Raw genomic sequence first — 21,975 nt, forward strand, 5'->3', positions numbered from 1 at the left:
CATCTTGGTCAGTTTGGGCCAAGGGGCCACTTTCCATGATGTATGAAACGGCAAATTGAAAAAGTTAAAACAACTTTCGGACATCGTCAACTATTGAGCACTGCAAAATTTGAATGAATGCATCATTTAATTTAAGGGACTTTGCATTGTTGATATCTGCAATATTCAGACGGAGGAAAATTAATTGGTTCACCCATACACTAGATAAACAAGTGTATTGACCTTTCTAGGTACTAGCTCACAAGGAAGAGAACATACAATTGAATACACTATATAATTTAATAGTTTGTAATTACATTATGTGCGAGTCCATTAGTTGGTACATCAGTTTTACTAACAATTTGCAAACAGTAAAAAAAGTATTTCATAAAAAAAACGAAATACTTTAGAGGCAGAGTAGGTGATCCATTAATTTCCAGGTTGAAGATGTTTGATCCTCAATGATAAGATCAATGAAGCTTGACGCTCTTCTTAACTCCAGCCCGGATACCCGACAGCTCACCACCGTATCGGTGTTCCTCTCTCCGGACCTCACGCACCTGCAAAGGCAAAGTATACAAGGTGACATTAAGCAAGATCTCACTGAGAAACATACTGTGGGTTTATATGCCTTTAAATTTGGGGGTAATCTGAAATAAAACCCTACTTTGACATTTCTATAAGAACACGGAAAGGCACGGTGGCGCAGCCATAGAGCTGCTGCCTTACAGCACTAGAGAACCATGTTCGATCCCGACTACGGGAGCTGTCTGTATGGAGTTTGTACGTTCTCCCCATGACCTGTGTGGGTTTTCTCCAGGATCTCTGGTTTCCTCCTACACTCCAAAGAAGTCCAGATTTGTAGGTTAATTGGCTTGGTAGAATTGTAAATTGCCCCTGGTGTGCGGGGATCGCTGGTCGGCATGGACTCGGTAGGCCGAATGGCCTATTTCTGCGCTGTATCTCTGAAGGGCCTGTGCTGGCTTGAAGGGCCGAAACTCCTACGTTTCTAACTCGCATGGGAGACTCAGAGCCACACTTCAAATGTTGATAGGACATTGATAACCCTTGATACCAACTACTTCACTTACCTGACCCTTCCGTCGGATGTTGGCTCGCCTGAACTTCTCCCTGTGCTTGACACGAGGATTACGATCAATCTTCTTCCTCCTGGGTGTCAGACCTCTATTCTTGGCCATCTGTGGGCCGGAGAAAGTTTTGTCACACATGGTTGCAATAAGTCGGAGAAATCGAGAACCAGAGGACATAGGTTTAAGGCGAGGGGGGGGAAAATATTTAACAGGAATCCGAGGGGTTACATTTTCACACAAAGAATGGTGGTCGTATGGAATGATCTGCCAGAGGAGGTAGTTGAGGCCGCGACCATTGCACCGTTTAAGAAACATTAGACAAGTACATGAATAGGACAGGTTAGAGGGACAAGAGCCAAACACAGGCAGGTGGGACATGTTGGCCACTGTGGGCCTGTTTCCACGCTGTCAGACTCTATAACCGATTCTTTTATTTTAATAAAATATTCTGTGCAAAGCTATCCAAAACAATGTCCAACTAATCGAACTGAAACTCAGCAGATGGCCAGTCTGCAGCCTGTGTTTATTCACAATGTTACATGGGTGGACATTCTAGTGAAAGACAGAGGCAGCAAGTGGAGGAATCATTAGGCCGCATGGTACTGTCAATCTGACACTGAATGCATGGTGTGTTACCATTCTATCGCCAGGGCACAGGTTCAATATTCTGCCGGGGGCAGAGGGAGGAAATGAACCAGATGTCACGATGCACATTTGCTACTGAGAACATTAGGACGGTAGGAATTGGAGGTTCTAAAAAATAAATAAATCGGTTTCAGTAATTTCAGATTATGACTAACTTAAAAAAAAGTGAATGATCGATCTCAATTAACAAACTTAAGGAACTACTCTTTTTTTAATATATAAAAAGGTCAAGATGGACTCAGAAAAAAAAAGTTTAGAATAGCCCCAAAGCAAAAAAAAAAAAAAAAGCAAACTAAAATATATTAAAACAAGATAGATACCTGATAAGTGATCTTTCTTTTTTCTTCTGCACCAAGCACCGTGTGTACCACAGCAGTGTTCTCATTACTGAAACATAAAACCCATTATTAAAGGATTGGGACGCAAGTATTCAGGCGTGGAGCACCGACGTCTTAACGTTGCCACTTCTGGAGAAACGAGTAGGACAGGATATTAAAAAACGGAATTTACCCTCCCAGCAAAAATGTTTCTGGAATTCTGTAGCTTATCAACTGGCTGATATTTTTGTCCGCATGTGGGCAGCAAATCAACACATTATTGAATGAGAACAAAACTTCTTCCCAAGCTCAAAAACACTTAAGCAGGTAGGATCTCCAAATTAAAGGAACCGAGACAATTACCAATGAGAAACTTGAATTTAAAAGGAAACTAAATTCTAATAGAATAAATTAATTATTTCCTTTTTCTATTTTTCCATTTTTTCTAACTCGGTTCTTTCTCTGATGCGCTGCAGTTGCAGCCTCACCATAGAATCAAACTGGAGAATTGTGTATAAATTAGAAAACGGAAAAAGGTTGTAGTTTACTCCATTCATAAAATGATTTAAAAACAAAGTGGGTTTGCAGATTACAATGCATGGCTTTTTAGCACGGTCCACAATTGTGACCACCAATAACACAGTGGACAAAACAGTCCCAGTTCTGAATGTTGTGAGATAGTTACGTTCCAAACATCCGGAGCAGTTTTCTCTCTAATTTTCTCTTCGTTTTTTTTTTAAATTACACACGAGTTCCATAGTCTTTATTCTAATGAAATGAAACCTTTGATATCTTGTTAATATCATTTTGAAAATCCATTTTCAACCACTGCATTTGTCTGTCATAGCCATTCATCTGCTCTGGAGTCAATTTGCCAGTGGCTTTGACTGTGTGAGACTCATGTTATACATATAATGCTTTCCACATTGGGGAGACACAGGAACTGCAGATGCCGGCTCACAAAAAGAGATAAAGTGCTGGAGTACACACATAAACAAGCCATACCTGTCCTCTTCCATTATTTTTCTCTTCTGGGATAGAATCCCCTTCATTTCTTTATGATACGGGATGCCTGCTTCATTAACCATATCATATTTCAAATCTTTGCCCACGACCTATATTAAAACATTAATCCCATATACTCAGGAACATGTGGAAAGGCACAAGAACATATCCTTGCAAAGCAATTCGAGAGAAAGATCCCCAATTTAACATTTAACTTGGAGAAAATCATTTTAATATTTCCAATTCATGTTATAATTGTAAATTGAGACTACCACTTCCTAGCCTTGTATCCAAACTTTTGATTTTTTTTTTTCATTTAAAATTATAGATCGTGCGTATTGCAAGGAAGATCGGCATTAATTCCCAATTGGTCTTGAAGTAGACATTGCTCGGTCATTTCAGAGGGTAGCTGAGATTCACCCACCAGAGAGACACAAGCCAAACTGGGTAAAGATGGAACACTAATGAACTACTTGCATTTCTACAAAGTCCAACAACTTTGAGTTTACCATTACTGATAGCGAACTGAATTTGAATGCCCCAATTTCAAGTGTGATTAAAACTAAAGGCTCTGGATTAATGGTGCGGATGGGGTCAAGGAAAGAGCTTTCATGTCACAGCCCTGTTTTCACCAATCTTTCCACCACCACACACAAGAAGCGACAAGACAGACACCATTGTATGCAGATGCCAAGAAGTGTGTTCAGCTCTGGCTGAACAACTTCTAATCTTGTGTGTGGACTCGATAAGAATGCTCCAGAACCCTGAAGCAGTCTCCCATTAGTACAATTACTTTTCCACTGTATCGTGTACAATTAGTTTTAATGGCAGTTTTCTTTGCTCTTGATACCAACATGACTAGACTATGTATACTTTTATACACTGTACACTTTTAGCTAACACTCCCTGTGACAAGTGAGAAAGAAATGATTGGGTTGGTTGGGGGGGGGAGGTCAAATTTGCCTCCTATGGCTGGGGCTCTGGAACCTGTAGCCGACTTCAGATGCTGAATTTGCAGGCCGTCCAGTGGATCATTGGACTCCTCTCAGGGGCTGAGATCACCGATAGTCCGGCAAAACGGATAATCCAGAAAGGCTCTGGAACCAAGGATGCCCGAGGGAAAAGAGAAAAAAATAAATAAATGGTGGTGGACCTGTACAGCAGACCCTTCTATACTTGCCTTTTCTTTTGGTCTTTGATCAGTTTTTAGTTGTTTACTCAGCTGAGGTGGCTTTTTCTTCAGTTTGGAGATATTTTGATCTTTACCAGTAACAGATTTAAGCTCTTGATTAGTCAGGCTTAACTGCTGCTGGATATCAGATGTAAGTTGCGTATCCACTACAAGCAGGTCATTGATTAGCTGGAGGGAGAAAACACACGTTGTCAACCTTCTGCTAGTTAGCATAATTTAGATATTATTTGACCAAAAACCTCACACAGCAGCAATCAGGATTGTCAGTAATCTTACCCAACTTGAACCATCTCATGAAATTAATATGTCCAGGGGATGTCCAGAGTGGGTTGGGCAAGGAGAGACAACGCAACTAACTAATAAAGACAAGCAACTCCAGGCTAGTCTTAATCAGTGGCCAGAATGGAGACGAGGAGTTTCTTTAGCCAGAAGGCTGTGGAAATCATGCTATCCAAATAGATCCAAATAGATCATACATAGATACAAATCAGTTCAAACTCAAGTACAATAAGAGCAAAGAGGAAGATACAGGAAGGTAGACAAAAATGCTGGAGAAACTCAGCGGGTGCAGCAACATCTATGGAGCAAAGGAAATAGACAACGTTTCGTCCCGAATCCCAAAGGAAATGGGTAACGTTTCGGGCCGAAACCCTTTGGGTTTCGTCCCGAAACGTTGCCCATTTCCTTCGCTCCATAGGTGCTGCTGCACCCACTGAGTTTCTCCAGCATTTTTGTCTACCTTCGAATTTCCAGCATCTGCAGTTCCTTCTTAAACAGGAAGATACAGGATGCAGAATATAGTTCTCAGCATTGTAGTGCAACAGTTCCCTGGAGAAATGAATCCAAGGCAAAGGGTTTCAGGGGAACGCAATCACAAATAGGTAAAAAAACAACAATGACCTTGGGTACACAAAAATGCTGGAGAAACTCAGCGGGTGCAGCAGCATCTATGGAGCGAAGGAAATAGGCGACGTTTCGGGCCGAAACCCTTCTTCAGACTGAACTTGGCATGGTTCAGTTGCACAATACTCACATTTCTGTAGGTGAGTAGTCTCTCGATCACTGGATGGTTCTGAACTGGAATACGTTTTGCCTTCAATACCAGGTAAAAACTGATGTTTGTGCAGTAGCTACAGATCAGACACATTTCATTACCAAGGGAACACTAGTTTTTTGTTTCAGTACAGTACTTCACAGTTCTGATTGTTTACTAAATGTAAAACTCAGATATTGTACAGGAGATCCCCATTTTTTATTTGTGTGAGAAGGAACTGCAGATGCTGGTTTAAACCAACAGTAGTCACACAAAGCTGGAGTAACTCAGCTGGACAGGCAGCGTCTCTGGAGAGAAGGAATGAGTGAGGTTTCGGGTCGAGACCCCGAGTCTGAAGAAGGGTCCCGAATCCAAAACGTCACACATTCCTTCTCTCCAGAGATGCTGCCTGTCCCGCTGAGTGACTCCAGCTTTGTGTCTACCACCCGACCACCTTCAACTGGCACAAACTCAATGGCCATCCACACTTTACTTTAGAGATACAGCGCAGAAACAGGCCGTTCGGCCCACTGAGTCCGCGCTGACTAGCGGTCACACCAACTCTATCCTACACACTAGGGACAATTTTACAACTTATAGAAGCCAATTAACCTGCAAACCTGTGCGTCTTTGGAGTGCAGGAGGAAATCGGAGCGCCCGGTGAAAACTCACGCAGTCACAGGAAGAACGTGCAAACTGCGTACAGACAGCACCTGCAGTCAGGATCGAACCCGGATGTCTGGCGCTGTAAGGTAGCAAATCTACCTCTGCACCACTGTACACTCTGGAGGGCACAAGGCCTTAGATAGCAGAGTGTGGAAGCCCTGCCCAAGGAATGGCCTGACCATTTTTGACACCAAGATATGACGAGAGGCAGAGTTTGTTGTGCGAATGGACTATAATGGTTTTTAAATGACATTTGGAGAAATTAAAAAGTTGATGTAAATAAAATTAATAAATTCATTAAGAACAGTTTAGAAATAATTAAAAACTGAAATAAAAGTATAATAATAAAAAGCTCTAAGAACAATTAAAGTCTCACCTTATCCATTAATTCCAACACACAGGCTGACAATCCCTAAAGAACCAGTGGAACATCCAATTCTATATCATGTCTGTACGAAACTGGTCACTGGAATGACTGATTGTCAATGGTTCTTTGTAAGAACTGCCAGTCACAGACAAGAACAATGTCCCACTGATATTAATCAACAATACACTGTGCCAATTGCCAGTCATACAAAACTCACATGAACATCTTGCTAACAAATGTTAATGGCACAGACACTCTTACGATCACAAGTCCAACAGAGGTTTCAATTTCTAACTTATCAGTTAATTAATTTCACCACGTGGTGAATGGCTAATAGACTGGACAATAGGCAGCTCCTCAATCTCCCTGTTCATCGTGTCCCGCAAAGGGCACAGATTCTCTTGTTACAGCAAATAAACTTACTTCAGGTACAGATGGTACTTTGTCTGCACATACTGGGCGTCCTGTGAAGTAAACAAAATTCACAATATGATCCGGTCACACCTCACACCTCCCATCCCCGCCCTGTCACACAACGTGTTTGTCTTCTCATCATACCTTTCCTGCTGGGATCCTGCCACTCTGTACAGTCTCCATCAGTGGCTGCAACTCATCCCTCAATTCCACAAGCTGCAAGATTAATCAGAAATTGTTTTACTTGGCAGAATAACTTAAAACGCACGGTGGTGCAGCGGTTGAGTTGCTGCCTTAGGATTGGGTTCGATCCCGACTACTACGTGCTGTCTGTACGGAGTTTGCACGTTTTCCCCCCTTGACCTGCGTGGGTTTTCTCCAGGTTCTTCCCACACTCCAAAGACGTACAGGTTTGTAGGCCAATTGGCTTCAGTAAAATTGTAAATTGTCCCTAGCGTGTGTGCGCAGGATAGTGTTAGTGTACGGGGATCGCTGGTCGGCGCGTCGAGGGGCCTGTTTCCTCGCTGTATCTCTAAACTAATCCTAAAATTTTTCACTGTACTTCGGTACACGTGACAATAAACTAAACAAACTACAAGTAACTAAAACAGAAAAGGTTCCACTTTCTTCCTTCCAAGGTGACTCGCAATGGGAAATAGTTCTACAATTGCAAACCTCAATTATTTTGCGCAAAGGGGGGGAAAAAAAAGAAAAAACTTGTCTAAACCATCACTATGCAGCACTTTCATATTTAAGAAATATATTGTGACAAATCGCTATGGCAATCGATCAAAAGAAAAAAAAGTTGACATTTATCTTTCATTCTTATCCATGTTCACATTTAAGTTCAGTTTAATTTATCACATGTACCAAGGTACTGTGAAAAGCTTTTGTTTTGTGCTATCAAGATTTAAGATTTTTTAAGAAGGAACTGCAGACGCTGGAAAATCGAAGGTAGACAAAAGTGCTGGAGAAACTCAGCGGGTGCAGCAGCATCTATGGAGCGAAGGAAATAGGCAACGTTTCCTATTTCCTTCGCTGCATAGATGCTGCTGCACCCTCTGAGTTTCTCCAGCACTTTTGTCTACCTTTAAGATTTTTTTATTTTGTGAAGAACTATAAACTGAGCAGCGATGTCAAATCTGTGCTTTCCTGAAGCCAAGAAAATCAATTCATCTTTTATCCTTCAGTTTTTCTGTGCAAAAACAAGGTTTTCTGAAAAGAATATAAAGAAAAATGCGACTATAGGTTTCCCCCGATAACAAAATAACCAATTCCCTAGTTCCCTCGATGCCAATGTTTGTACGGTTTGCTTAAATTCAATTGTTTGTCTTAATTCATTGTCTTTGCATCCTCCTACATTAATACACAATATGTTAAGTGGCCGCCTCTTATCCAGTGGTCGATCAGCTAAACAACATAATTTAATTTGGAAACATTAACTTCTATTCATGCATCAGATGAGACTTGATATCTAACGAGGAACTAATGTGCACTACTACCATAAAATCTCAGTAAATCTTCATCAGAAAACACGATTTCCATCAACGAAATAATATTTCATGTATCGGCGTCATGTTAGGCCAAACATATAAACATAGAAAATAGGTGCAGGAGTAGGCCATTCGGCCCTTCAAGCCTGCACCGCCATTCAATATGATCATGGCTGATCATCCAACTCAGTATCCTGTACCTGCCTTCTCTCCATACCCCCTGATCCCTTTAGCCACAAGGGCCACATCTAACTCCCTCTTAAATATAGCCAATGAACTGGCCCTCAACTACCTTCTGCGGCAGAGAATTCCAGAGATTCACCACTCTGTGTGTGAAAAATGTTTTCCTCATCTCGGTCCTAAAAGATTTCCCCCTTATCCTTAAACTGTGACCCCTTGTTCTGGACTTCCCCAACATCGGGAACAATGGTCCTGTTCCTGTCCTGTACTGTTCAATATTCTAATATTCTTTGTGGTTTAGAAATGAGTACCCAATAAAATAGATTTTTACCTCTGGAACATTACAATGCACTATTCTATTGCGCCTGTAATTTATGAATTTTCAACCTTATATATGTGGCATCTAATCTTAAGAAAACACTAAAAAGAGTTGAATAAACATGAGTAATGTTAGAGATTTAGCTGACCTTTGCCCTGAAATCCTGCATGAGTTCCAGTAGCTCAGGTGACTCTTTCTTCAGCAGTTTCATCTTCTCTTTCTGGGACATTTTATTCAAATCTTTTTTAATTTTCAGGTCCTTTCCAGAATCTTTCTCTGCTTCCCGTTCTTGGGCAAATGTCTAGGATGAGAAAACTCCACATAAGAATGGAGAATAAATAAATAAACCTGCGGACCTTCTTTTGAGAAAGACATGCGAGTGATCAGCAGACCTGTACGTACTTCATCCCTGTTTCATCGTGCACAAGTTGGCAGAAAACATTGTTACCCGAATCCATGAAAATGTTCCAAGATTGCTAGCAGTCAGAGGTTACCATCGCTGATTACCCCGTCTTGGATATGTGTCAGAACCAGCAGTGAAGACAACATTGATTGCATTAGAACATAATTGTATGTGCGCATGTCAATTGCAGTTGAGAAAAGATGGGTTGGGGGAGAAAACAAATATCTGTTTTGGATAGATATGCAAAGGATCATTGAAGTCAGTCAGTCCATGGCAGAATGAATTTGTAGTTCAAAACCAAAAGAACATATTAGAGCCAAAAACAGCATTGCTTCTGTAAAATGAATCATAGCTTACAACTCTTCAAATATTGCAAAAGCACGCGGATATAAGGTGCGAAGGACAATAATGAAAATACCCAACATATCCATAAGTGTATATTTCAGAATGGGAGGATCAGTAACTGTAAGTAAGAGGGCCACAACACAGGAAAGGCCGATAATCTGGCCTCTCCTGCTGGACTGGCAAGTTTAATCACACAGAACCAGGATTGCCTTAAACCAATATGAATTTTAAAAGTGAGAGCACCACCACTACATCTAGAGGACAAACATTACTGAATTATCTCAAAAATAAGTTGGCACGGAGCTATTGGAGTGGAGCGCCAGGAAAAGACAGGAAGCCAATCCCAGTAATAATAACCACAAATTACTTGGGCATTTGCAATCTGGTGCAAAGGCTACTTCTGCACCTCCACACACACACACACACCCTGGTCGTTACCTGAAGAAGGTCGAGGCCAAAGTCATCCTCTGACAGATCCTCAGCCAGTCGTTTCTGAATGTTTATGGCTTCGAGTTCCTCCTCTTCAACCTCTGCCAGAGCTTCTGCCTGTTTCTTTCCACCTGCAAGTGTGTCAACAGCAAATGCCAAGTCAGACCACAATACATGTTTGCATCTCCTTGCAAGTACTCATACCTTCTCACAAGATAGTTGTGTACAAAAGCTCAAGCCTTTAAACTTTCCACCCAGGATTTTCATGTTGAAAGGGAGGAAATACAATTCCTAAACTGCTGTCAAAGAACACCAAAGAGTGAATCCAGACTAGGTCAGAGCATTGCCACAGTGCCACTCACAGACAAGCCTGACTTAAAGCACATTAAAACAAAACACAAAAGTCTGACTATCTTGCTAAAATACCAAAGGCATCGGTCTTGAAAAACACTATCTAAAATGGAATTGTCACATCTTGTGTTCATTCTGAGGACAGGGATCAATGCTGTTGACCCCGTGCATTTCAAAACCACAAATACATCCATGCAAGCAACATAAGGAAGAAACCCGTCTCCCTCCCCCCGCTGAAGATGGCAAGTTACAGAACTTACGAGGAATCTCATCAACGTAGTCGGTCTGGTAGTACGATTTCTTCCTCTGTCCCCAGGACAAAGCGCTGGGGAGGCCTGGAGGAGAAAGAGTGAAGCAACAATCAGTCTTACTGCAAAGAAACCGATTCAGCATTTGCAGCAGTAACGTTGCACGTCGATTATTCTTAATTAATAGTAATGGAACATGGCAATATTTCTGCAAATGCCTCAGGCCAGGCTAAAGTTTGCAAAATAAATTAGTTCCATGATGCATTATACAGAATTCGATAACATCACAGCACAGCACTGACCATCCTCTCTTTTGCCCTCGAGATCACTGTCCATGTCAACCTCTTCCTCGCATTCATCATCCTCATCCTCCTCCTCATCATCATCCGAATCGGGAAGCTCCAGGGGCATCACCTCTTCCTGTTTTAGACACAGCAAGTCGTCAGCATTGATGTTTGAACCAATTAATGGTCAATAAATTCATTTCCAACAATATCGTTTTTGCTGCATTTAACCGAAGGGAAATAAGGCAGAAGGAAACATACAGCGGACCGTATCAGTTACAGAAATCAGAAGATGTTGTTCTTTTAATTCAGTGGAGGATCAAATTCCATAGTAAAAGCTACCACCAACACTGAAAGGTCCAGGAAAAACAAGCAGATTAGCATAATAAACAAGGGAATTGCATGCAGCCCTTTGGTTCAGCTCTCATGTTCAATATTATTGGTGGAATTGCGAAAACCCCCTAACCCTCATTGACGGCTAAATAACAAGAATCTACTGATAGCAGCCTCAAATAAATGACTGAACATTCAGGGCTTCATTGGAGTAGAGATTATGAAGTAAATCGAGTTAAATCAATAAAGTGTGATATTATGACTACTGATACAGCTGAAAGGACAAGAGATCTGTATTGGGAGACTGCAATAGCCTTTCACTATTTAGGATGGACCAATGCAGCATAACAATGTCATATATAATACATCCCGATTGAGATAAAACACAGGTGAATGCTTTGAGACAGCATGTGAGAGGCAAATTTAACTTGAATACATTTTCTGTTGTGCTACTGCAAGTAAGAATTTCATTGTTCTATCTGGGACATATGGCAATAAAACACTCTTGACTCTAGAGAGTAAAATACAGAGGTTACACCATACATGGAGCTGGCTATAACAGATAAAGCAGAGAAGATTAATGCAACATTATTTGTGATCAGGGAAAATAATTGTAACTGAAAAGGTGCCCCTAAATAATACTTTGCGAATGCTTTTGCTGCATTACATGCACTTTAGTCAGCCAAGAAATTATACAGCCGGCCTTATACACAGACAGCAGAAAATGCACGCAGAAATGCAACACCTGCAGATTTCTAGTGACAAAGGAAATGTTAAATTTTAATCTAGTTTATCAAGACCTTTGTTAATAGCTTACATAACGACTACTTTCTAGTAGGTTTGTTTGTAATGTAAGACTGTACAAAATGTAATTTTGTTCAAACCAAGCTGTTTGAATAACAATAAAAGGCATTCTATTCTACCTTAAAGAGTGAAAGTAAAAATACTGAGACAAGAGTGGTCTCAAGACTTGTGGAAAAACAAGCACATAAATGTTGGCAACTTTTTGAGCATAACATCGAGGAGGAAGTGTTGCAGAGATAGCATCGTTCAGATCAGGTGTTAAAGCAAGGTTTGTCTAGCCTCTCAAATGAATGAAAAAAAGATCCTCAGTGTAATTTAAGAACAGCAAGGAAATTTTCCCAAGAGTCCCAACTCATTATTATCCCTCATATCATATGGTCATTATCACATTGCTGGATGTGTGCAGTTGCTGTGTGCAAGTCTGCTTCAGTGTCCCTACAACAGTGACAAGGGTTTGAAACCTTTTATCAACAGTAAAATGCCTTGTCAGGTTCCAAGTCTGTAAAAGATGCTATACAAATCTTATTTTCTACCCAATGAAATCCTGCTTTCCCCAAAAGAGTTGGAAAGACAGAAACACTCCTGTTTTTTTTTTGTTTTTTTTAAATATCGTTCGACAGGGCATTTAGAAATTAATCAGAAGGTGTTCCAAAAAGCTTGCCTAACAACTGTGTTATGTCAGCCCAGCAGAACAGCACATACATACCTCATCCAATGAGTCCTCACTAAAATGTTCTTGTGCTTTTCCATCGTCCAGCAGCTTCTGCAATAAAAAAAGTTTAGGATGATCGAGATTTTCAAAGGCTTGCCAACAAGAACATCAAGGCACCTTTGGACTGCTGTTGTTAAACCTGTTTTGGCAAACTGAGCAGTGGTGTTCCTTAAGAATGACTGTGTAGAATACTTGCTGACTTCCTTCTCCTCGTACAACTTTCCCTAAATACACAGCAATTTTAAGTTAGCATACACTCAATATCTCACCCTGAAAAATCAGTAACAATGCACATCAATTTCTTGCTCCAAACTATACCCTATGTTGTTAGTGACTAATGTAATTTAGGTTTGAGAAGAAACTGCAGATGTTGGAAAATCAAAGGTAGACAAAAATGCTGGAGAAATTCAGCGGGTGTGGCAGCATCTATGGAGCGCAGGAAATAGGCAACGTTTCGGTTCAAGACCGTTCTTAGGTGGTAGGCTCACATTTGTGATGGCACTGCATTATAAAGGTGTAATAATTGTATTCTCTGTAGTACCTTGTTGTTGCAGCTACATCAGCCAGCATTGTGGAGGAATAGTCGACATACATTTCTCCCACTTTTAAATTACAACTTCCATTATTTAAAAACATTATAGCAAAACTTCAATTATTATCCAAATCAACCCCTCAATCCAACTTAACCTGCAGTTAATAAATAACGTTATTGGTTACAATGAACATCATGGGAAACGGGCCGACACAATTTAATCCGCGCTTATTTTTTACTTTACTACAAAGGTTATATATAAACATGGTGTCTTACACTCACCTTAAGTTTCTTCTCGTGAAATTCGTCAATGTCATCATTATAATATTCGGAGGAATTCTACAAGAAAAAAAAAATGCTTTCACATTGAGCATAACTGCTCCTTACCCACTTACATTTCAATATTGCAATCACAGAAAATTAACTTGCATTCAGGCTTTCAAGATATCCACTGCCATCCACACTCCGTGATTTTGCAAACAAACTGCGATTCAAAGGCTGGACTAACCTGCTCGCAGTTCCTAAATGCTATGCATGAGATTTGTCCACAGTCTTCTGAAAATGTATTTATCTATCATCTCCAAATTACACTGCCCCTTACATTAAAATCTGATTAAAGAGGAAGTTTTTATTTAACTCCCAAACCCCACTTTAAGTCTTTCACAAAACAAAACATGAGACGAGGATAACTGGGTTTGGTCATCAGCAGTGACAAAATGCATGGTTTCTGCTTTGGAGCAAATGTACACATGATTGCACTAAGCTTATGCACTAATGCTATCGTGAAATCTTCGGAATGAAATCCACATTGAACAAGAATATCCCAAACTAACTGCTTCTACATTTAAACCCAGAGACAGATGAAGTAAAAAAAAAAAAATCACTGGCAGTAATATGAAGAATTACCTGCCACACACTCTCATTTTTAATACTCACAGCATCGGGATTTGGTAAGTTGCTGTACTTTTGGGGGTCATCGCTGCCATCATCCTGCTGCTGTTGCTGCAGCCTGGGTTTCTTTCTACTGGATCTGCAAAGCAGCCAATCATTAAAATTATAGATCTTAATAATTACCAATTCTGGAGTTATGTTAAATAGAATAATACATATAGTTATAATACATAGATAACCTCTGTTCTTCCTTTGCACAGTGGTTTTAATACAGATAGTTAGCTACATATGATAATGTATTTAAGCAGATTTTTGCACTTATTTACATAATTATTAACTGACCACAATGGCAATTTACAGAATAAAGTCGTCAGTACAAAGTCGTCAGTAGATTTTTTAACACCGATTGGGCAACTTTTATGCTGCAGTCTTCAACTCAACTACCTGAAACTCACTTTACAGACATTCTTTACATCAGTGCACGTTAAACATTGCATTGAATTGGTTGTGTGTCAAGGTTCTAAAGAAGAGAGGCAAGAGTCTCAACTGATGCCATTCGCCTCGTTTGCTGCTGTCAGTGTTACAGATTGTCATAGATGGACAGAAATTCCCCACAAAACAGCAGAAAGATTGATATTCCTTAATCCTGCTCCACAATCAGCTAAACGTCAACTGCAGTTCCTGAACTTTTTTTGATGCAGGTCCAAGTCTCATTCACAAAATCAAAAGCAACAATATGACGCTGTACTTTTGGAAATCTGCCCAGCTGAAGATAAAATGTGGCCCCATCTGTTTTCACACAATACTATTTTAAGGGTGAGTACTAAACGCATCAAAATAAGTGACAATGGGAGGGGAATGGACAGCATATGTGAGGGGAATGGACAGGCAACATTTCGGGAGTGACTCTTGAGATTGAAGGGTCACCTACCTTCTCTCCAGAGATGCTGCCCGTCCCGCTGAGTTACTCCAGAACTATGTGACTATCTTCAGACGTGCCAACACGCCAAAAACAATAATTACACTCAGGGCTGTGGAATTACACTAAGCACATAAAGAAATAGGTGACAAAAGGGAATAGGAAAAGGTATGGGTGACGTTTCAGACCCGAAACATCACCCATACCTTCTCTTCAGAGATGCTGCCTGTCCCGCTGATTTACTCCAGCATTTTGTGTCCATCCTCGGTTTAAACCAGCATCTGCGGTTCCTTCCTACACATTCTGGCTGCTTTGATTCCTGTTTGCCACTCGAGGTAGTACTTTGATAAAGACTTGACGGTAGCAAAGCGGCCGGGGACGGCGCGGTCCCTCCTCACCGGTAACATTAACCCTCGATAGACACAAAACACTGGAGTAACTCAGCGGGACAGGCAGCATCTCTGGAGAGAAGGAATGGGTGACGTTTCGTGTCAAGACCCGTCTTCCTTCTAAAGGTTTAAACCAGTGTCTGCAGTTCCTTCCTAAACATTATCCCTCGCCTGCCGGGGACGGCGCGGTCCCCCCTCACCGCAGACCCCGAGCTCTCTCCTCTCTCCTCTCTCCTCTCTCCTCTCTCCTCTCTCCTCTCTCCCCTCCTCTCCTCTCCTCCCCCTCTCCCTCTCCCTCTCCCATTACCGTCCCATCTCTTACCGTCGCATGGTCCCCAACAGGAAGTCCCCTTCCTCAACACCTCCCGGTGGAGAACGATCACCGCCCCGCCTTCTACAAGCGACACAGAGCTTGACCGGGGCTTCCAGATATCAATCGCCTCCTTCCTCCTGATTCTATATGACCTGCCAATTGCTCCCATTAATTGTCGATGGTGACAAGTTAGATTTATAACAGACGAATTGGTTTGTTTAGTGTTTGTTTATTTTACCCGGAATGATTTCCCACCGGACACCCTTCCGGTTGGCGTAGGGCGATTCCATTGCCTTTGGTAGAGGGGTGGAGGTGTTCTTTAGTTGCCTGTTTCGCAGGGGGTTAAGGCATTTAAGTGACAGGTTTAAAGCAGGATTTCTATAATGAGATGGCAAGTGTCTGGTTGTTGGTGTGGAAGGGGGATGATGCGGATTTGTGCCAGCTGGAGGATGTGGCGTGGAGGTGGATCCCCCCCCGGGGTGTGCGGGTGGGAGATGCCGGCTGCCATGGTGACGGCGGGGCCGCGGCGGCGGGTGGGCCCGACATGTCCCCGCGCCCCCGGCCCCGCTCAACAACAACAACAACAACAACAACAACAGCAGCAGCAACTTAGTATGAAGACAGCGCTGTCCGCGCCCATGTAGCCCCCGCTCTGGCTGCCCCGTCGTGTCGGTGTCTCGGTACCATGAGGCCGCCCCACCGCCCGCCCGGAGGACGAAGACAACGAGGAGAAGCCGCTGCCGCTGCTGCTGCTGCTGATGATGACAGACACAAACCCACTGGACTAACCCAGCGGGACAGGAGGCAGCATCTCTGAAGAGAAGGGGAATGGGCGACCCTTCTTCTCCAGCTGCCGAGATGGACCGCGGCGACGAGGTAAACATCACATTTCTAATCCAACCGACCTATTTGCACTGAAAAAAAGTGTTTCTGAAGGTAGACAACAGCGCTGGAGAAACTCAGCGGGTGCAGCAGCGTCTATGTGGAGCGAAGGAGAAACGTTGCCTATTTCCTATAGTGGAGATTGTTCAACGTAGGCAACATTTCGGGCCGAAACCCGAAGCAATGAATGGAAATTCTGATTAACACCTACTCTTAAAGGAGACATATTGAGAGGACATATATGCCGCAGCTGGTGAATTTGCTTTGTTAATCAGGTCGTACAGTACCCTCCATAATGTTTGGGACAATCAATGACCCATCGTTTATTTATTTGCCTCTGTACTCCACAATTTGAGATTTGTAATAGACAGAGAATAAACCCAGTAACTGGTGATGTCCATGAATCACAGACTTCAAGCAGTCATTGCATGCAAAGGATATGCAACAAAATACTAAACATGACTACTTTATTTTACATTATATTGTTGTGCCCTAAACATTATTGTGCCTTGAAATGGGAGAGGGACCTGTGTATAAACACTGCTATAATTTCTTCATGGTGAAAAATGAAAATGTATAAAAATTGCCTTTATTAAAATCTGACAATGTACACTTTAACTACGTGATTTTTTTTTCTATTACAAATCTCAAATTGTGGAGTACAGTGGCAAATAAATAAATGATGGGTCTTTGTCCCAAACATTATGGAGGGCACTGTGCTTTTGTTTTGCTAAATTGTCAGTTAAACCAAAGTGTAATGTTTTAGCTGAATCTCAAGAAGGGTCCCTGCCCGAAACGTTGTCTGTCTAGTTCCTGCACAGAAGCTGCCTGATCTGCTGAGTTCCTCCAGTACCTTGTATTTTGTTCGATTCTAGCATCTGCAGTCTCCAAATTAATATATATTCCAGACGTTGTCTCATTTCATAATAACAGATGCTTTTTCTCAGCTGTGGTTAACTTAATTCATTGCTAACTGCACGCTGTTGAATCTCCATGTAATTATTGCTGTCTTTTTCTTTTAAAAATACACTTTATATGTTACAAATTTTATGCATAATACAGTGCATTCATAAATCTTCAATCGCAGTACCAGACAGAACATTCCATTTATGTACAAGGTTTACTTTACATTGGCATGGCATCATTTTTACATCATTCCCATGGCTAGACAGCTCAGGGGAGTTGCAAACTCTGAGTATGTAATGGTAGGAGGGCTTTAATGTGTTGGCTTTCTCTGCCTCGTGGCTGCACCAAACCTCTGTGCAGACTCGGCATATGTGCCTGTAGTTTTGAATGTGCTCCTCCGGGTGTGCCTGTGATGGCTGCTTCGCCAGCAGCTGGTTGTGTCTCTATCCTGTATATCTTTAATGTATGTTTCAATGTTTCTTGGCTAGTTTATGCGGGTGGAGGGTTGGGAGGGGGGGGAATAGGGGGAAACATTTTTCCAGTCACTTACCTGGACGGAGATGTCATTTTCTCTATTTCGCATCTCTGCCCCTACCTCCCCTGCGGCCTAAGAACTTGGATTGGTGCGGCCTTTCCTGGAGACCGGCCTGGAGCTTCAAGCCGTTGGCGCAGCGTGGACCTACCATCGCCGAGCCGGGGATCCTTTGCCGAGGGTCGCCAGAAAAAGCGCTCCGACCGCGGGGCCTGTGGACTTTAGCACCGTAAAGCCCGCGGTCTGCAGTAAGAAATGGTCGATTTAGGAGCTCCATGCTTCGTTGTTGCGATCCGTCCCGACGCCGGGTTTCGATCATCCCGACGAGAAGGTCTGAACATCGGACTGTCGGTAGCAGCAAACTGCGGAGGGTTCAAGGCCCCGACCACGGTGAACTAAGAGGAAGATGACTGAACTTTATTGCCTTCCATCACAGTGAAGAATGTGGATTCCACTGTTGTGGATGTTTATGTAAAATTTTATTTTATGTGTGTATTGTGTTCTTTTCACTTACTATGGCTGTATGGTAACTCAAATTTCACTGTATCTTAGTTGGTCAAGTGACAATAAACGCGAACTTGAACTTGAAAACATTCAACCATGGACAGTTCCTTTTATTTGGGAAGCCCAACAAGTGAGTCATACATTGAATTTAAATTCTTCATGGTGCTCGGATATGACAGACTTGTCCAACTCCTGCTCACACCACATGGAACATCTAGCGATGAGATGCTGCAAAATGTTAACCCTTCTACCTCCCAGAAGAATTCACTTCCACTGTCACAACAACATGCCACCCCAGTCAGATGTTAGGCTAGCATGCTGTGGTTAACAAACACCAGATGGCGTACCCTGATGCTTTCTCCATTTTATCTGTAGACATCAACATCGACCATGGAACAATACAGCACGGGAACAAGTGCTTCAGTCCACAATCTATGTGCTGAACATCATGCCATCTTAAACTAATATCCTCTTCCTGCACTGATGCATATTCCTTCAATCCCTGCGCATCCATGGGCCTATCGAAAAGCCTCTTTAATGCCTCACTGTTGGCAGCTTGTTCCAGAAACCTAACACTCTCCGTTTTATCAAGAGCTGAAGATGAAGGCATCAGGTCCTGGGGAGCTGGCTATGTGCAGCACCAACGCTCTGCTCAGTGACATTTCCCTGATAATTATAATTTTCATGAATTCCCCCTTACCTTCCTATTCTTGACTTGCAGCTCCCTGTGGGATGCCATTTGTATCATCGTAGAAAACGCATGCCACCTGATTCGGGACAGTTTCTACCCAGTGTTAGCAGGCAACCAAATCACCCTACCACAACCAGAGAGCAGTGCTGAACTACTATCTACATCTTTGATGACCCTCAGACTATCCTTGATCGGACTTTGCTGGCTTTACCGTGTATTAAACATTATTACCTTATCCTGTATCCATATAAATATTTCGGAATGAAAATAGTTGGACGGATGTTTTGAACACCCTCAAAGTCTGAAGAATGGTCTCGACCCGAAACGTCGCTATTCCTTCTCTCCATAGATGCTGCCTCACCCGCTGAGTTCCTCCAGTATTTTTGTCTACCTTCGATTTTTCCAGCATCTGCAGCTCTTTCTTAAACATGATCTCGTAACCTTTTTGTTCAGCATGCCGCTGGGGGATGTACATATGCGGCTCAATATTGTTTGCAATTGTTAAAAGTTTCCATCGAAGATAGACACAAAATGCTGGAGTAGCTCTTATCCAGTTTGCATTTTAAGCAAAGTAAAAAAAAAATCCTCGTTTATTATTTTGTTTACAGTGTACTATGTTTACATATTTTGTTGTGCTGCTGCAAGTAAGAATGCAATTGTTCTATCTGGGACACATGACAATAAAACACTCTTGATCAGCGATGTAGTCTGTCATTTCAGATCTATACTGAGGGAGAACTGCTGCTCTTTGGACAGCAGTAAGGTCAAGCAGGTTGTGGGTGGAGGGGAGGTGTGTTGCTCATGGTATGGATAGAGATCCAAAAAGACCTCAAAGACAAAACAGTTGAATGAAGAGAACCAACGTCTCAATAGCTGCCATGGCAGATGAAAACCACAGCAGAGAATCTTGGTTACCCTTATTAGTGGATCCAAATTTGTCTCCCCCCCCCCCCAACTATCATATGGCTTTCTCTCATTAACAGTGGAGGCATTGTCCATGGTAACCTTGGTGGAATGCTGAGTTATTTGATTGCAATGTCAAAAATTTAAAAACATTATCTCTAATCTTTAAATGACTGGTAGCTAGTGTTTGCTGACCAGTATGTGATGATATATTTTCTTTAATAAAAGGATTTGGAATCTGATCTTTTTCCTCTGTGAAGGGAATGTTCAAAGAATCCTTTGTTTGGGTAGTTTATAAACGTGTTTTGAATCGCAGTACAATATTAGCACGTTGTTGAGCATGCTAGTCTCGTGTAGATGTTGCATAGCATGCTAAGAAATTGATACATATCCTTTAGCCACTTTAATTAACGAGTCCTGACTTGTCTAAGGTCTTACAACTCCTTCATGACTGGGTCTATCACTTGAAATGGCATTCGTTCCATAGATGCTGCCTCACCCACTGAGTTTCTCCAGCGTTTTTTATCTACCTTCGATTTTTCCAGCATCTGCAGTTCTTTCATAAATATTACAGTTTGTTTCTTTCCGACACAGTTTGCTAGATTATGGGTGTTCTCTGGAGAAGTTTTGCTGATCTCTGAATTTTGCTCTGTTTGTATTTCTTGGAGCTTCTGAGATCTGTTAAGTGATCTGTTGATGGTAAGGCAGTATGATAATATGATCCAGCAGCGACAGATTTCATTCACTTTGGCTCACAAGTAAATCACGTATTCCTTGCTATTGTCTCTGGGTTTGTTTAATATCTAGGTACCAATAAGTGATGTGGGAACAGAGAAAAAAATTGCCAATCGTTACAGTTCAACATTACTCTAGTCTGTTTTGTACTTAATTGGTCCTGTCAGTTTGTTCCCACCATTAACCACCCTAGCAGTGTTCCTGCAAACCACCAAACCACAAAGTGTATCACTGTGGTCTTGACATTCCTTTACATTCCTTTTCAGTGTTGTTAATAATTGACTTAATCTAAAGTAATATTGTGCTAATTTTCCAGGTATCTAATGGGCCTGTCTCACAGGCGACTTTATAGGTGGCTGCAGGAGACTATGTGGTCGCCACATGTTCGAGGGTAGTTGCCGGGGAGTCGCTTTCATGGTCGTGAGGAGTTCCCGCATTTCTGGGAACTAGTCGCGGCCTCATTATGGTCAACACGTTGAAAATTTAGCGGCGACCAGAATGAAGCCGCCATAGAGAGTAGCGTGAATTCTCGTGCCGTAGGTGGGTCGCCAGGAGGTCGTAGTGGGTTGCCAGGAGGTCGAAGGTTCTCGTAGGTTGTAGCCGGTGCTGACCGGTGAATTTCATTGGCTCATTGGGGAAAAAAAACGTAAGCAGCAGTTTTCAGAACCAAGGATAACCGACCAGTAATGTTAATGTCCGCCGAGCTTCACAGCCGTGTATCTCTGGCTTCTTAAAAGTTGTCTCCACTCCTTCTCCCCCCTTCTCTCCCACCCTCTTTTAAAGGACTTGCGTGACCCTGCCGTACACTGTGCTTTCACTGTCTTAATTACAGCGCCAACCTTCCTGTTCATCGCGGTGTGTGTCTGTATCACATTGGCTTTGCACCGTGTGAATTTCACTCAGACAGCGCTCCCCCCGCTTGCCCTGTCCCCCGCCTGTAGAAAATTCATCTTCACCATGATTTCTACTGGTCTGAAAAATGAAAATGCTTAGTAACTCAAAGACCAACCAGGTTTAACGAACTCAGTTTCCCCCAAAACCATACTGTTTAAATAACCTACATTTATAATTCATTCTTTGACCTCACATAGACGAGTGATCTGCTGTGGATCTGCCCAGCAGGCCAGACTAAATAAAAGAAAGGAAAAGCAGAGCCAAGATGCTGGCA

General features: G+C 42.1%; 2 protein-coding genes across 5 annotated transcripts in view; one reads left to right on the forward strand and one right to left on the reverse strand.

Annotated features, from left to right (window-relative positions):
* Positions 1–267: 267 nt before the first annotated feature.
* Positions 268–15,726, reverse strand: utp3 (UTP3 small subunit processome component). 2 transcript variants are annotated; one of them, XM_055659102.1, is made up of 16 exons: positions 15,664–15,726; positions 14,079–14,172; positions 13,425–13,481; positions 12,605–12,661; positions 10,780–10,897; positions 10,490–10,564; positions 9,888–10,009; positions 8,850–9,002; positions 6,854–6,925; positions 6,719–6,759; positions 5,263–5,359; positions 4,218–4,397; positions 3,038–3,147; positions 2,036–2,102; positions 1,071–1,178; positions 268–539 (listed from the first exon to the last, which is right to left on the reverse strand). In XM_055659102.1, the coding sequence occupies exons 1-16, from the start codon at positions 15,669–15,671 to the stop codon at positions 450–452; spliced, it is 1,449 nt and encodes a 482-aa protein (XP_055515077.1). In that variant the 5' UTR covers positions 15,672–15,726; the 3' UTR covers positions 268–449. The 2 variants fall into 2 exon arrangements, with proteins under 2 accessions (XP_055515077.1, XP_055515078.1); XM_055659103.1 differs by having other exon boundaries at positions 15,649–15,678.
* A 416-nt stretch (positions 15,727–16,142) lies between these two features.
* The window catches only part of LOC129711470 (uncharacterized), a 66,154-nt gene continuing 60,321 nt past the window's right edge, over positions 16,143–21,975 (forward strand). For 2 of the 3 annotated variants that reach the window (XM_055659090.1, XM_055659093.1), the window contains exon 1: positions 16,144–16,530. In XM_055659090.1, the coding sequence (XP_055515065.1) occupies positions 16,483–16,530 (48 nt within the window). In that variant the 5' untranslated portion in view covers positions 16,144–16,482. Of the gene's footprint in view, positions 16,531–21,975 lie in introns of all 3 variants that reach the window. The other variant, XM_055659091.1, reaches the window with a different exon arrangement.

This window comes from Leucoraja erinacea, chromosome 30 (genome assembly GCF_028641065.1).
Source record: "Leucoraja erinacea ecotype New England chromosome 30, Leri_hhj_1, whole genome shotgun sequence".
Classification (NCBI taxonomy): Eukaryota; Metazoa; Chordata; class Chondrichthyes; order Rajiformes; family Rajidae; genus Leucoraja; species Leucoraja erinaceus.

Excerpts from the sequence above, each read along its gene's own strand:
- utp3 (XM_055659102.1), bottom strand. Across the intron at positions 13,482-14,078 it reads ACTTACCAAATCCCGATGCT|AATTCCTCCGAATATTATAA; the intron begins GTGAGTATTAAA and ends TTTTTCTTGTAG. Across the intron at positions 2,103-3,037 it reads AAAATAATGGAAGAGGACAG|TAATGAGAACACTGCTGTGG; the intron begins GTATGGCTTGTT and ends TTTATGTTTCAG.